The sequence below is a fragment of the Dama dama genome, chromosome 11, assembly GCF_033118175.1.
Source record: "Dama dama isolate Ldn47 chromosome 11, ASM3311817v1, whole genome shotgun sequence".
Taxonomy (NCBI): Eukaryota; Metazoa; Chordata; class Mammalia; order Artiodactyla; family Cervidae; genus Dama; species Dama dama.
Window position 1 is genome coordinate 66,675,983 of NC_083691.1, and position 16,018 is coordinate 66,692,000.

At 39.2% G+C, this 16,018-nt stretch overlaps 1 protein-coding gene across 1 annotated transcript in view; it reads right to left on the reverse strand.

Moving 5' to 3' along the window:
• Positions 1-16,018, reverse strand: part of EML6 (EMAP like 6) — a 274,839-nt gene that overhangs the window by 63,186 nt on the left and 195,635 nt on the right. The window contains exons 17-20 of the mRNA XM_061155430.1: positions 8,461-8,561; positions 6,733-6,935; positions 4,161-4,272; positions 3,760-3,887 (exon numbers count right to left, since the gene is read on the reverse strand). Of these exons, the coding sequence (XP_061011413.1) occupies positions 3,760-3,887; positions 4,161-4,272; positions 6,733-6,935; positions 8,461-8,561 (544 nt within the window). The remainder of the gene's footprint in view (positions 1-3,759; positions 3,888-4,160; positions 4,273-6,732; positions 6,936-8,460; positions 8,562-16,018) is intronic.

Sequence of the window (16,018 nt, forward strand, 5' to 3'; positions counted from 1 at the left end):
AAATTTTTCTATCCAGTGATCATAGAAAACTGAAAGGGGCTTGATAGGCATTGGACCAGTTCCACATGCCAATGTCTTACCACAAACACACTTAGCTGGCTTAGAATAATAACTGAGATGCAATATATTTAATGAATGAATAATTAGGGAGAAAAATGAATCTGATTCTTCTAACTTATCACTCACTAAAGCAGTGTAAAGAATAGATTAGACAAGGAACAATAAAACAGACCAGATTGTTTACTGAATTTCTGCTTTTAGTGGCTAATTATAAAAAGGCTTTGCTTAGTAAAGCAAAAAGAAGACCATACACAGGCATCTGAAAGGTGTTTGTAGCTGGAATGCTTTGGGGAAACAGGTGGCTCTTCAAAGAGAAACTGGACGATTCCAGTTTCACTGGGAAGCTGTTTGAGCAAAACAGTAATTTGGCAGAAGATACAAAGTTCTCAATACTGCTGACATTCAAATAGCTGAGAAGGGTGTAGATACTGTTTTTATTAGATTTGGAGCACCTTATACCCCCAGTTTTCTAGTTTTCTTCCCTTGGGAAGCCTCCCACACTGAAGGCTATGGTCTGAGGATGGGTCAGGTGTGAGCCCTCTCTCGTTCCCCCTAGACAGCATCTGCCTGAAGTTCTTTAACAGACCAAGTCCTTTGGTACACTGAGGACAGGGTTGTGGGGCTCTGAGACCCTTTCAAATCACTGCCTCATATATTTGATTTAAAAGTTGTATTTCCTTAATCTAATGTGACTGTGTACTTTGATTCTGTATAACATAGGGATGGACAGCGAGTGAGGTGGGCAGGGAGTCTCCTGAATGGCACAAGGAAATGAGCTTGGACCTTCCTTTCCTCCTGACCTCCCTAAAGCTGATAATAACCAGCTGCACAATTGAAAGTTGATTATATTCGAAGTATATATAATGGGGATTTTCAAAACTCACCTCCTGTCACTTCTCTCCTCCTCTACTCTCTTAAAAAAACAAAAAGCAATCTACACCAAGGGATGTTGACTTGCTGAGCTACTGACACTGTAAAAGTGGTTCTGCCATCTTCCCACAGCAGGATCGCTGATGGTCTTAACCACACTGTCTCTACTGTTCCTTAGGTTTCCCTCGGGGTCTACCTCTCAGAACAGGGCTGTCAGCCCCTTCAGCAGTCCTACTCTATCCTGGGTAGCGCACAGCATAGGGCTGGTCTTGGCAGGGCCACAACAAACAGTGATTGAACTGAACTACTGAGTTCCACCCAGGAGAAAAAGGCAAATGACTGATGGACCAGAAGATGAAAGAGAGATGCTGAGATAAAAGGGAAAGAATGGCACGCGTGTAAAGAGAGAAGAGGGCTCTCCCAGCTCCACTGCCTGCCCAGGGCTCAGGGGGCCGCGCCTTCTGCACTGTGTTCATGCAGTCTCCACGCTGAGAGGTGTGGAGAACAGTCTGGTGGAGAGACAAAGAAAAGGCTCTGGTACTCGACAAAGCTCGGTACGAATCCCAACTCTTCAGTTCTTAAGATGTGGCTGCGGGAAGTTCACTGGGCTTTAGGCCCTCCATCTATAAAACAATTACCACTGAACAAATCTGTTGTGGAGATGAGAGAGGGAATTTTGCACAAAGGTATTTATTGCCTGACACACAGTCAAGTGCTCAATAAATGACACCCTTGGATAACTGTATTAATAGAATGATAGAAACAAATACAGGAAAGAATCGAAGAGAATGAAAAAGTGAAAAGACTTTGTTGTTGAGTTTACAACATAGTTAGACAAAATTAGTTCAACTCTATTACTTTTTAACTTGAGAAAATATTAGAGTTTGAACCTTAAATTGATGTTTAAATCCGTAGTATAGCACAAATCTTACATATTTAGCAGTATAGCATGTAGTAAATAATTTAAAGTCTCCAACATTTGGGGATTGAAAAGAAACACTGCATTTTCAATAAAATTAAATAAATAGTCATGGCCAGAAAGGGAAAGAAAGGTAAGAACAGCTGGAGAACAAACACATCACCCCTTCTCAAGGTCGCACCTCAGCACAATTCTCAACTTGGGCTGCCTGGCGCCATCAGCTACAGAGCTTCTGAGATTTGTTTCTAATACAGAAAAAATGTTAAAACACGGATTTTTATTCAAGATAGTCAGGGTGGGGTCTGCACACAGGCATTTTTAAAACCTGATGTGTGTGCAGGCCGGCTCTCAGACGTAGCAAATCAGAGGGCCCCTTTCAGTGGGATTTTGGGGGTCAGCCCTAACACAGCAAGCCTGCAGGCAGGCATCAGGTGAGGGAAGGAGGCAGTTCTCCTCCACTGGACCCACAGAGGTCCCAGAGCTTAGATAAGCAGTGCAGATTCCTTCCATTCCACCTTCTGAACCCACCCCCTCGTCCCTGCCCAGGCCTCTTCCACCTCTAACTATGATCTATTCATCACCTCCAAAGACACATGTCACTCCTCAGGTGACATGTGATCACTTCTTGGATCTTTGGGGATACTGCTGATGCTTATTTTAATCTGGTATTATCTGAATCAAATTTTTGAGGGGAGAGGAAGGGTAAGGAGTATGTTATATGTTTATGTGAACTGAGGCTGAGACTGGAATGATGCACAAAACCTAAAGAGACATATATTTGGTGTGTGCAGAGCAAATAATTTTTTTTAGTTTGCCAAATTTTTGACAGACTGAGAGGAAATAGACCCAAGAAACCCCATCCACACCTGAACCTGATTCAGAAAATGAGATTATGGACTCTGAATAGATGCTCTAATGGGATAAGGCTCCTGGGGATCCTGGGAGTGGGAATGTATTCTGCATGTGGCAGGGACATGATACTTGGTGGCCAGAGGGCAGACTGTGCTGGACAGGTGACCCTTAGGAGCCTCCTGGTTTTTACACTCAGTATAATCACCTCCTCTGAATGTCCTATAGCCTTGCGGGTGTTTGTGTGCAAAGTCGCTTCAGTCCCCATGGACTGTAGCCCACCAGGCTCCCCTGTCCACGAGATTCTCCAGGCAAGAATACTGGAGTGGGTTGCCATGCTCTTCTCCAGGAGATCTTGCTGACCCAGGGATTGAACCTGTGTCTCCTGTAGCTCCTGCATTGCAGGCAGATTTTTAACCACTGCACCACCAGGGACGCCCCTCCTATAGCCTTATTACCAACCAATAACATATGGCAAAGGGGGTGGGTGTATTACATGTATGTGATGATACGATTATGTTATTTCAAATTATTTAAAGGCATTGTTTTTCTTTTTCCCTTGCTTGCTTTGAGGAAGCAAGCAGCCACGTTGGGGGAGCCCCACGTGATAAGGAACTTCAGGCAGCTTCTGAGAGCTGAGGGTGGCCTCTGGCCAACAGCCAGCAAGAAACAGAAGCCCTCAGTCCTGCACTCACGGGAACAAAACTGTGCCAACAACCTGAGTGGTCTTAGAGGCAGATCCTTCCATAGTGAAGCCTCAGATGAGACCACAGCCCTGACCTTTATCACAGCCTTACAAAAGCTTAACCAGAAGACCCAGTTAAACTGTTCAGACTCCTGACCAACAAAGAAACCATAAGATGATGAATGTTTTTCTTTCAAGCTAAGTTTGTGTCAGTTTGTTATATAGAAATAGATAATACAGCATTTGCCTGATCTTTAATCAGGCAAATTAAGTTTGGCAAGTTCCTTTAATTCGGTACCCTAAGGGCCTCCTGTTGCCTCACCCTGGCTCCAGCTCTGATGTGAACTGTGGTTTAGGACACGTGCAAACACAATACCTGAACAAGCAGTGTCATTGGGCCGCTTTTATCAATTTCCAGGATCTCTCCATTTTTTGTTCCCACCAGGATATGTCCATGTCCCAAAGTGATGGCACGGATTGAAGGATTATCTTCCAAAAGCAAGCCTGAGGAGGGGAAATATTGCATTTAATATTATAAATGTTGTATTTAATATAACAAAAATGAAATGATTATAGTGATTATATAAATTCTGTCTTTATAGTTCCAAAGTACTAAGTACTAGGCAATCCTCTTTGATATTTCTACCAATGGCCACAAGCTCTGAATGTGGAACAAAAAGGGAAAGTTGACTTGGTCATGGTTTTCTAAGAACTTTATTACTATCTTTTTCATTCCTATGAACAGAAAGACTTCCATTGCATACTCGGGAGTGGCACCTTTTGAGCTAGTTGACAAGGCTGCTCTTTTAATGGCGTAAGTCTTCAAGCATCTTTCAAACATATCATCCCAGAGCTCCACAATTCCATCCTTTCCACCTGTTACAAAACCCTGTGAAGGCACACATCAGAAGGATTATATACACATCAAAGTGACAAGGGCCCACCCAGCCTCAAAAGGATTTCCCCTTGGGTAAAGAAACTTTGTCTGTTTTCTTCCTAAGTATGGAGACTGAAAAACCTGATGATAACACAATATTTTCTGGACACATCTCTCCTCATTTCTCTAGCACCATTAAACACTTTCTCATTGTGTGTCCATTTCACTTTCTCCAGACCACTGATTCGAATTTAGCACCTTGGATTACAGATGGCTGTTTCTGTGCCCAGTTCCCTGACTGGGATGTGAACTGCCAGAGAATAGGACCAGCCTCAAGGTTTGCAGAGTTTCTGATATCTCATATGCTCATGCTGAATGAACTGGAATTAATGTCACGATCAAAAATGATTGTTAAATATTTACTTCCAGGAAAAATATCATTATTTTTCTATTACGAATAACTTAAGTATTTCATGTAACAAGAATATCTTGCTCTTCTGTTCATGAGATATCAATTTCTACCATAATTAAGATTCAGATTAATTTTTATAAAACCTGGAAAGTATAAAGCCTAACATATTGGATACTTTTTTGCTAGGCAATGATCTTTATTCTTATTCTAAGTTTATGATTTCTTGGCCTTATTAGTTTTCCTTTTTGGCAACTACCAACTGCTCTTAGAAATTTTTTAAAAAGAAAATTAAAAAGAGTAATTCATTCTGCTTTCTCAGAAACTTTTAATTTACTTCATTTCAATGATGTTCAAAAGGAAATAATATTTTGAAGTTTATTACATTAAATAGCTTAAATATCCTTATTTATCCTCATTATAGATGGTGAACCTATAGACATTTACTCCCAAAATTAAATCTAAATGCAGTATATTATAATATGATATTCCTGCCTTTTCCCATGATCTTTAAGCTTAAGTTACCAAGCAATAAAAGAGTTTAAACATGTTATATCACATCAACTTCCGAGTCTACAAAATTTTTCTTTCTGCCTTAATCTTTTCTAAAATTTGCAGTTTAACCAAAACAAATTGCTAGTGAAAAACAGCTTTACCACTAAAACAATCCCTGTAGTTACACATCTAACAGGAACTTACTTCTATAGCAGGATCAGCATATTTACCCGGGAATAAGCAAATGCAAAATAAATCTCTTGCTATGCTGTATTGGGTGGCTTAGGCTGTTTGGAGGTCAGAAAGCATGCAAAAACTGGTACCATCCGCAAAACTAGCAGTGAATAAAACACTTCTATTTTCTGGCAAATTGATTGAAGGAAGTGTTTTAAGAGCACTGAAGGTAAGTAAGATCTTTTTACACTAAACATAATTTTTTTTTTGGCCATACCTTGAACATATGGGATCTTAGTGCCCTGACTAGAGATGGTACCCATGCCCTCTGCAGTGGAACCTAAACATTGTACTGCCAGGGAAGTCCCCAGTGTGATCTTTATTTAGAAAGAACAACACCACCGCAAGGCAGGAGGTTAGCTGGACTGATCAGGACAAAGACAAGCCTGAAGAGAAATACAGCTGGTGTGAGGGTTAACTGTGTGTCAACTGACTGGCCGCAGGGTACTCGGATTAAATACGACTCCTGTGTGTGTCTGAGACGGTGTTACTGGATGAGATCAGTGTTTGAACTGGTAGACTCATTAAGCTGCCCTACCCAGTGTGGGTGGACATCATCTAATCCTTTGAGAGTCTGAGTAAAACAAGAGGTAGAGGAAGGACAAAATTGCCCTCCTTTTATTCTGATTGATTAAGCTGGGACATCTTATCTTTTCCCAGCAGATTAGGATCTACGCCATTGGCTTCTCTGGTCCTCAGGCCCTTGGACTTGAACTCAATTACACCATCAGCTTTTCTGGGTCTCCAGTTTGCAGATGGCTTAGTGAGACTTCTCAGCCTCCAAAACCACATGAACCAATTCCTTATAATAAACCTCCTTTTTGTATATGTATATCTCCTATTGGTTCTGTTTTTCTGGATGATCCTGACTAACACATCCAGGACTCTGATACGCTTATTAAAGCTGAGCCTGTCTACACAGGAACAAGCTGGTTATCAATATATCTTCAGGTCAAATTGATGGGAGGGACAATAACCCAGCTATTACGCACTTCCAGATCTCTGCTCATTATGCCACTGAAGAGGAAGACCGCATGGAAATATTTCTCGGACTCTTGCTACTGTGTGCCTACATTTATCTCAGCACTTCTTAAGGAGTTCTTAGGAGTGACAGCCAGGAGGAATAAGTATGAAAAAAGAAGAGACAAATTGCACATAAAGAAATACTTATAAAGGGAAGAGAAATTTAAAGACTACTTGTGCTTCACCTCCATCTGTGACAACTACATCCTAATACAGAGAGCATTGTTTTTACACACAGGCACCCTCTTGGTGTGGACCTTGCTAAGCCTAATTTAAAGTTCTAGAAAGCTAATGAGGAAAATAGACCATACCTTATCCAATGCATACATAGCAAACACAGGCCCGTCATGAGCTTTCACTGTCTTCAGTAGAAGAATATCTTTCCAAATAAAAATATCTCCAGTAGCTGCTCCAGAGAACACCAGATCTTCCATTCGCCCATAAGAAACACACATCATTGTTTCCAATTTTCCAACACTTCCAAAAATTCCTCTCTTAGAGGTGAAGCCCCCACCTGGAGTGGACCAAGAGTACTTAATACTTTTTGAAAAACTGACATCTTCTATGAGCATTTAGAATGACTATCTTCAGTGAAAAATCCATCCAGTGTGTCTACATTGCTTTGTTTAGTCGCTAAGTCATGTCTGACTCTTTTGCGACCCCATGGACTATAGTCCATCAGGCTCCACTGTCCATGGGAATTCTCAGGCAAGAATACTAGAAGGGGTTGTCATTTCCTTCTCCAGGGTATCATCCTGACTCAGGGATCAAACCCGTGTCTCCTGCATCACAGGTGGATTCTTTACCACTGGGCCACCTGGGAAGTCCCATGTGTCTACATAAAGGTATATAAAAATGGTGGAAAACATCATAACAAAAACATTATAAATGGTTTTCTCCTTCACGCATTAATTCAGTGCTTGTTGAATCCCTACTTTGTGGCAGGCATAGTGGTCAACATCAGGCTATAAAGGTGAAAGGAAACAGTTCCTGCCTTCAAGGAACTCAAGGTCTGGCTGGGGAGAGAATGTGATATAATCCTCTAAGTAAGCAAGGCTCAGGGCAAGGTTTGTGCCAGCCAGAGGGAGGAGTGACTAAGTGCCCCAGGAAGCCAGGCAAGTCTTCCTGAATGCTGACCAAAGAATGAACACAGCAGCAGCTGTAAGGTAAAATGTAAACATGTTTTGTGTATCTTTTGCCTCGATTTTTATTATGGCAACTTCAAGGTGAGAAAACTGAATCCCTGTGTAGGAGAAGAACATCAGGTTTGTTCCTTATATATTCACATTTCCCTGAACTTTCTGACTAGCACTGAGAAACCTAAACTCATCCCAGACAACTGTATGCAGGTTGACTCTCCAGACATGGTGGGTGCCATGACCTTTTCTTCAAAAGCAGAAAGCACTGAAGCAGTAGCTTATTTATGTTTTGTCCAGCAAAAGATTGGACTTCATACTAGAGCCAATACTAAGAATTCAGAAACAATCCTAATAAAAAGGCCTGACTTATTAGAAGAATAAGATACTCTTCCATGTTTTGTCCTATTATTTACTCATCCCTATTATCAGCATTATAAACCACAAGTATTTATTTTGACCACTTACTGTGTGTAGTGTACAGTGTGTGTGTGTGTGTAGTGTACAGTGAAGTGTGTGTGTTGGGGTTAATTCATGTGCTAAATGTAGTGATAAAAGAGAATGCTCAAAATCCTAAAAGTTTTTGTCCACCCAACTAAAGTGATTATTTCCTGCTCAGTAGTCCAACATAATCACTGCTTTCAGAACAATGATGGAATATAAAAATAAGTATTTTCAGAGCACAATGTTTCCAAAACTCTCTAGACACTGATGAATATGCATAGCATCACACAGAGTGTTCTAAGCTTCACAGCTCAGACGTTGTTTGGGAGCAAACATCTTTTAGGCATATTTTAATTTTAGATTGCAGAGAGAGGCTAGGTAGTGGTGGTGGGTTGTTGTTTTTTTTTTCCCAGCTACAGTAAAACTTTCAACCACAGAAGTGATAAACCCAAACAATACCTGCTTGTTGCCAGAATCTGATGTGCTTGATCCCAACTGTTACCAGCTTGTCAACATGGTGTGGATTACACTTGACCACAAATATCTTATCTTTATGTCCTCTGTAAGAGACAAATGGGGGGAAAACCGTAGTCTTGATGAAAGCACTTCTAGAGAGTTTTATTTAGAGCATGCATTTGGTCTCACTTTGATTAAGCACATCTAACAGGACAAGTAAACCACTGATAGAAGATGATTTAAGGTGCGCGTGGGGGTGCATTAAAACAATGAGCTTTGGCTTTTCTTTACATATTTGAGCCCTTCTTACTCCAACATTGCTGCTAGAGTCTACTAATTATGCTTTAAACAAATTAATGGAACATCTAAAATGGATCAGAATGTCTCCATAATATAAAATTGATGCCGCCACTATAGAATGTAATCCTTAGCATACAGAGATCTTGTAGAAGATACTGTAAAAGGGTATTAATGAGAAACTTCAGATGTAATATTCTTGCTGTGGAAGGCATAACTTTGGGTTAAACAGAGTTTCAGCTAGAAATGTATTTATGAGAAACTGAAGACCCTGGCTTACATTCACAGAGAGACAAAGGATGTCATATATTAATTTAAGGCACCAAGGATGCCTATGCATTCAGAAATCTAAGCTTATAATAACCCAAGAGGCAGAAGGACAAATATAGAAATGAGGACTGACTATAGGCTGCACTGTAAACTGGCATTACACTGTGCCTGGGAAATTTCTGTTTCCGAGTATAAAGTAACCACATTAAATTTAAGGATTTATTGATCTTAATGGACTATGTGATGGTCTTCTCTGATATACTGGACCTAACTTTTATTACTAAAAGAAAAGCCATTGATAAAAAAGAATATGACTAATTACCCTTATGACTATAGATACAAAAATCTTAAATAAAATACTAGCAAAGAGACTCCAACAACACATTAACGAAAGAGTACACTATGACCAAATTCAAGGGTGTCTCATTATTAAGGAATCAAACAGTACAATTCATCATATTAATATGTGAGAAAAATTATGTTATCATTTTCAACAATGCCAAAAAGGTATTTCACAAAAAATCTAATCGTCACTTATGACTTAAAAAAGTACCCAAATAACTCTCAATAAAGTAGAAACTAACGGATGCTTTAGAATTTCTCTTAGACTTTTATAATTTCATGCAGTTCTTAACTCTCACTGAGAAACACAGATTCATTCAAGACCAACTCTACACAGAGTGTCTATTCAATGTTATGTGACACTATCTTTTCTTTAAAAACAGAATGTGCTCAAACAGTAGCTTCTCCAAGGTGTGCTTGTGCATGTGTGAACTTGAAAGTCAGATTTTTACTTAATGCTATTCCTGATGAAGGTCAGATTCTTACTTCATGTTATTCCCAATAAAGTCAGGAACAAGACTGTCACCACTACCATTGACATTGTACTGAACATATTATCCAATGCAATTAGACAAGGTCTAAAAAATTACAGACACAGGAACTAGAATGGAAGAGGTAAAACTATTTCTATCTGCAAATGATATAATTCCACGTCTAAAAAATCCAAAAGAAAATAAAGTAAAAACAACTATAAATAAGGTAATTTAGGAAATTTATAGTATATAAAATTAAATACAGAGTCAATGACCTTAATATATATTTACATTGCCCAGTTGAAAAATATATTGGAAGAAAGGACTATATTTAAAACAATGATAAAAATATCAAGGCATATATTTAATAAGAACTGTGCACTAACATATAAATGAGTATAACAACAAGAAAAAAAACACCCCATATCGGTAATATACATAGAAAAAACATTCCATGTTCTTGGGCTGGAAAACTCAATCATAAAGATGTTAATTCTAGCTTTGTTTATGAATTCAACTTGATTCCAAAAGATAAGAGCATTTTCTATTGCTCTTTTCAGAAAAGTGTGTCTGGTCTTTAATTTGGAGCTAGACACCCTGATTTTAAAGTTCCTATGGAAGAATAAAACAGCAGTATGGCCAAGAAAACTCTGAAAAAGAAAAGCTAAATGGGAAGAGTAGCTCTCCTAGGTATTAAAATAACTTATGAAACCTTCATGATTAAAACAGTGTGGTATTGGTATACAAGTGACTGACAAGCCAATAGTAAAATAGAAAATCTAGAAAGAGACCCAAATGAATATTAAAATGTAGCACATACTAAAGACAGGTCTCAAATCAATGTAGGGGGTGTGAAATGAATACTTAAAATAAATGGTGTATGTTACTAAATGCTGGCAAGGATGTGGAGTAACAGGAATTCTCAATCATTGTTGGTGGGAATGCAAAATGGTACAGTTACTTTGGAAGACATTTTGGTAGTTTCTTACAAAACTAAACATATTCTTACCATAAGATCCAGCAATCATGTTCCTTAGTATTTATCCAAAGGAGTTGAAAATTTATGTCCACCAAAAACCTGCACATGGATGCTTATGGCAGCTTTAAACATAATTGCCAGAACTTGGAAGCAACCAAGATGTTCTTCAGGTGAATGGATAAAAAAACTGTGGCACATTCAGAGAACAGAGTATTATTCAGTTCTAAAAAGAAATGAGCTATCAAACCATGAAGAGACATGCTGCTAAGTCACTTCAGTTGTGTCCAACTCTGTGCGACCCCATAGACAGCAGCCTACAAGGCTCCTCTGCCCCTGGGATTCTCCAGGCAAGAACACTGGAGTGGGTTGCCATTTCCTCCTCCAATACATGAAAGTGAAAAGTGAAAGTGAAGTCCTTCAGTCGTGTCCGACTCTGAGACCCCATGGACTGCAGCCTACCAGGCTCCTCCGTCCATGGGATTTTCAAAGAGTACTCCAGTACTCCCAATGGGTCGCCATTGCCTTCTCTGAAGAGACATGGGGGAACTTTAAATGGATACTACTAAGTGAAAGAAGCCAATCTGAAAAGGCTATATATTATATGATTCCAACTAACTGATATTCTGGAAGAGGCAAAACTATGGAGACAGTTTAAAAAATGAATGGTTTCCAGGATAGAGAAGAGGAAGGGATGAACAGCCAGAGCACAAATGATTTTTAGGGAAGTGAAACTATTTTACCATGATACTATAATGGTAGATACATGTCATCATACACCTGTCAAGACTCACAGAATGTGCAACACCAAGAGTGAACCCTAATGTAAACTGTGGACTTTGGGTGATAATGATGTGTCAATGTAGCTTCATCTGTTATAACAAATGTACCACTCTGGTGCCAGGTGGGGATTTGAAGGAGGCTGGAATACTGGACATAGGGGAACTCTATTATCTGTATAATTTTGCTATGAACTTAAACCTGCTTTAAAAAATAAAGTCTATATAAAAGGAAAAGAAAAATGGTATTTGGAATACCTTGATAGCTCTAAGGAGAAAGGATAAAATTGAATCTGTGTCTTGAAATAGACACTGGGATAAATTCCAAATGATTTACAGATCTAAATGTAACGATGGAGCCATGGCAGATTAGAAGAAATCATGAGTGATTTCCTTTGAACCTGGGGACAGGGAACACTTTTCTTAATTAGTCTCAAAATCTTGAAGTAGTCAATATTGCTAAATTTGACCACATAAAAATAAAAGCCTTTGCATGATGAAAAACATCATAGCAAACTCAAATGACAAACTAGGTGAAATACCTGTAAGCTACAGACAACAGACAAATAACCCTAATATTTAAAGGACTACTGCCTGTGTGAAGTGTATTTCAGAGAAACCAAGTGCTTCATGAGGGAAAACTCTTCTTTATAGAAGAATTCTAGCTAGTATGAAGGAGGAACAATAGAATTAGACAATTATCACCTTCAACCCTTAATTAAATAATCAATTTAGCCCAGAGTTGTAAATGGAGGTACAACCATTAGATAACACATTGACAGGAAGCTTTCTAATGGGAGGATGAGGATGATGTGACTAGAAACCACGACAGAGCTGACTATTACTAAGAGTTGGAGAACCAGACATATGGGGGCAGTGGTGTACCATGGGGTAGACGGGAATGGTGATCTGCCCTGAGAAAGAGGACTTCCACCCCGGTCGTTGTTTAGAATTGCTGGCTCAGGAGAATAATAATAATAATAAAAAAACAGACTTCCTTTTAGTTGGTTTTATTATTCTTAAAAAAATTCCTGCAGATAATACAAGCACTATTGCTTGTACCTGGCAGGTACTACTCCCACTGGCCCTACCCTCTGGCATGCCGCTGATTATGCTGCTTCTGAGAGAGTGAAACATGAAGTACAGGTTAGATGTGCTCATGCTCTTGACTGAAAAATTGAACTTAGGAGAAAATATCTGCAAATCATATAATTGAAAAGGGACTGATATCCAGGATATATTTTTAGAAAAAAATTACAACTCAATAATTAAAAGGCAAATAACCCAATTAAAAATGGACAAAATATCTAAATAGACAGTTATACAAAGAATATATAAATTATTAACATAAACTTCAGAGAGAATATGCTAGAGAAAACTGAAATGAAAAGTGAGAACAGATATCACAAATTATATCCCCTATGTAGAAAAGTGCATTGCTTTGCTTGCTTGTGTCTATACAATGGCAAACAATTAGACAGTTGGAAAAATCTTTTTGGAGAGCACATTTTCAGTTCAGTTCAATCGCTCAGTTGTATCCAACTCTTTGTGACCCCATGCACTGCAGCACGCCAGGCTTCCCTGTCCATCATCAACTCCCAGAGCTTGCTCAAACTCAAGGCCATTGAGTCAGTGATGCCATCCAACCATCTCATCCTCTGTCATCCCCTTCTCCTCCTGCCTTCAATCTTGCCCAGCATCAGGGTCTTTTCCAGTGAGTCAGCTCTTCTCATCAGGTGGCCAAAGTATTAGAGTTTCAGCTTCAACATCAGCCCTTCCAATGAATATTCAGGACTGCTTTCCTTTAGGATGGACTGGTTTGATCTTCTTGCAGTCCAAGGGACTCTGAAGAGTCTCCTCCAACACCACAGTTCAAAAGCATCAATTCTTTGGCGCTCAGCTTTCTTTATAGTCCAACTCTCACATCCATACATGACTACTGGAAAAGCCTTAGCTTTGACTAGATAGACCTTTGTGGGCAAACTAATATCTCTGCTTTTTAATATGCTGTCTAGGTTGGTCATAGCTTTTCTTCCATGGAGCAAGCATCTTTTAATTTCATGGCTGCAGTCACTATCTGCAGTGATTTTGGAACCCAAGAAAATAAAGTCTGCCACTGTTTCCATTGTTTCCCATCTATTTGCCATGAAGTGATGAGACTGGACGCCATGATCTTTGCTTTTTGAATATTGAGTTTATACACAGCTTTTTTACTCTCCGCTTTCACTTTCATCAAAAGGCTCTTCAGTTTCTCTTTACTTTCTGCCATAAAAGTGGTATCATCTGCATATCTACACATTTTAGTTTTCATCTAATTTCTTGATGTCATAAAAACCCCAGTGTTGTTTCTTTTGTGGCTAAAATTCTAAACTGACTGATGATGGCAGGTCAATGTTTAATCAATGTCAACACCTAAATAAAGAACACTCACTGAATTACCTTTGTCATTTTTTTCCTTTAGACATGTGTTAAATTTGTAGGGAAGTTGCCTACAACTCTGTGTGTGTGTGTGTGTGTGTGTGTGTGTGTGTGTGTGTGTGTGTGTGTAAGAAAAACAAAACAGACAGAGTTTCATACCCTACAACTGACGGAATAAGAATGTAGGACAGTCAGTACTGCTGCTCAAATCCAGGGCAAGTCCCTATGCCTGTGTCATAGGTAATTTACCAGGTAGGGCCATGTGCAAAGGTAACCCACAACTGGAAGACTGAATATTTGATTTATGGCTCAGCCCAAGATTGAAAATAGCTTATAATACAGAATAACAAAGAATAAGCCAGGGAACAATGAGAAGAAAGGGAGATGATATATTGGTGAGTGGGGGAAAAAAAAGCAAGTTACAGAGCAATATGTATAATATTCCATATATGAATAAAACAGATTAAAAATACTCACAGAATATATATCAAAGAATATCGGCTAAAAATGTTAGCCATAGCTATGTCTGGGTAGTAGAATTATGAATCATTTACTCCTTGGAGATTTTCTGTGCTAACTTTTCTATAATCATGTATTATTTTGAAAACAGGAGAAAATTAATAAACGTTATTTTAAAAAGAGATCCATATTTTAAAAAAAGGAAAGGTGTCAGTTTCATATTCAGGAGACTTGATCACATTCACTAACTGTATGTAAGGGTAAGGACCTAAACTAGATCAAGCAGCAGAGCTAAAACAGAAGTGTATACTCTGAAGGTCTATTTACCTGCTCCACACTGCCCTATGTTGTCCCTAAGCTTTCTAGTAACACAAGTACTTTTCAATGTTGAAGTACTCTTGTTATACACCATGATAACTTGCACCTTTTGCCTAAGGTTCCCACTGTTCAAACTTCTGAGATGAAGCTTGTTAATAATAGTCATTGTCCCTTGGTCATGTTACTGTTGTGATAGAAATCCAAAAAAAGGGACATGGAAGTGCCTGATCAATTGTCTCTTTGTTCTGTCCCGAGTGACACTGGTATCAGGCTATTTCATTACTGCCCATAAGAGGTTGCTCTAGGTTGTTCAATGGGTTACTTGTATACCAACCTTGAAAAGGAAAAAAAGACTAAACAATTCATTTGTAATGGAGGTGACTGAAGTCATTCATGAAAATTAGCAAAGATCAACAAAAAACTGTGCAAGGAGATTGGTTCAAGTCTCATCAAGATCTGTAGTAAGATCTTTATGGGCTATATCTGAACCTCTCTGATTTCTTTGAGCGAATGAAAACATAGGTTCACTTAAACACGCTCACAACTGACGGGTGGCTATTGAGGGTGGGGGGCATACGTAAGCCTCAGGCAGCAGCGGCACCGCAGGTGATACCGTCTCAGCCATGAACTATGCCCCTCCTCTCACGGGGAATCTCACATCCTGGGTCATGGGCACTACTGTGGAATATCGCCTGCCAGAACCCCCAACCTGCGGGATGCAGGTCTGCTGTTGAGCCTGGCTAGGTGATGGTGGCAATGACCGAGACACAGAAGAGCAGAGAGAAGGATGTCACTGAGTTAGCCATCCTCTGAGAGTAAATGAGACCCTTGGAGGAGCTACAGTGACTCCCAGGAGTCAGTAAGGTCCCGTCAATGAAGTATTACTCCTTTTTCTTTGTCACTTCTTTCATGGTCCTGTGTTTAAAGTTTGTATCTTTAAGCACTCTAATCCTCAAGCCATAAGTAGAATTTTAATTTTTTTGTTTGGTTACTTATTTACATAAATATCTATGATTGTTTTAACATTGTATAAATATTATTTATTGCTTAAAAATCTAGTATTTGACCAAAGAACTTTAACAATCCTTGACACACCCTCCTGGAAAGAGCACTGGATGAATGTTACACCTGTGAAATTGTTCTCTGAGGGTAATTCTGCAGGTGTCCTCTTCAGGGAATGTGACATATGGCTTGGGAGCAATTCCAAAAATAAATGGCATTATTAACAT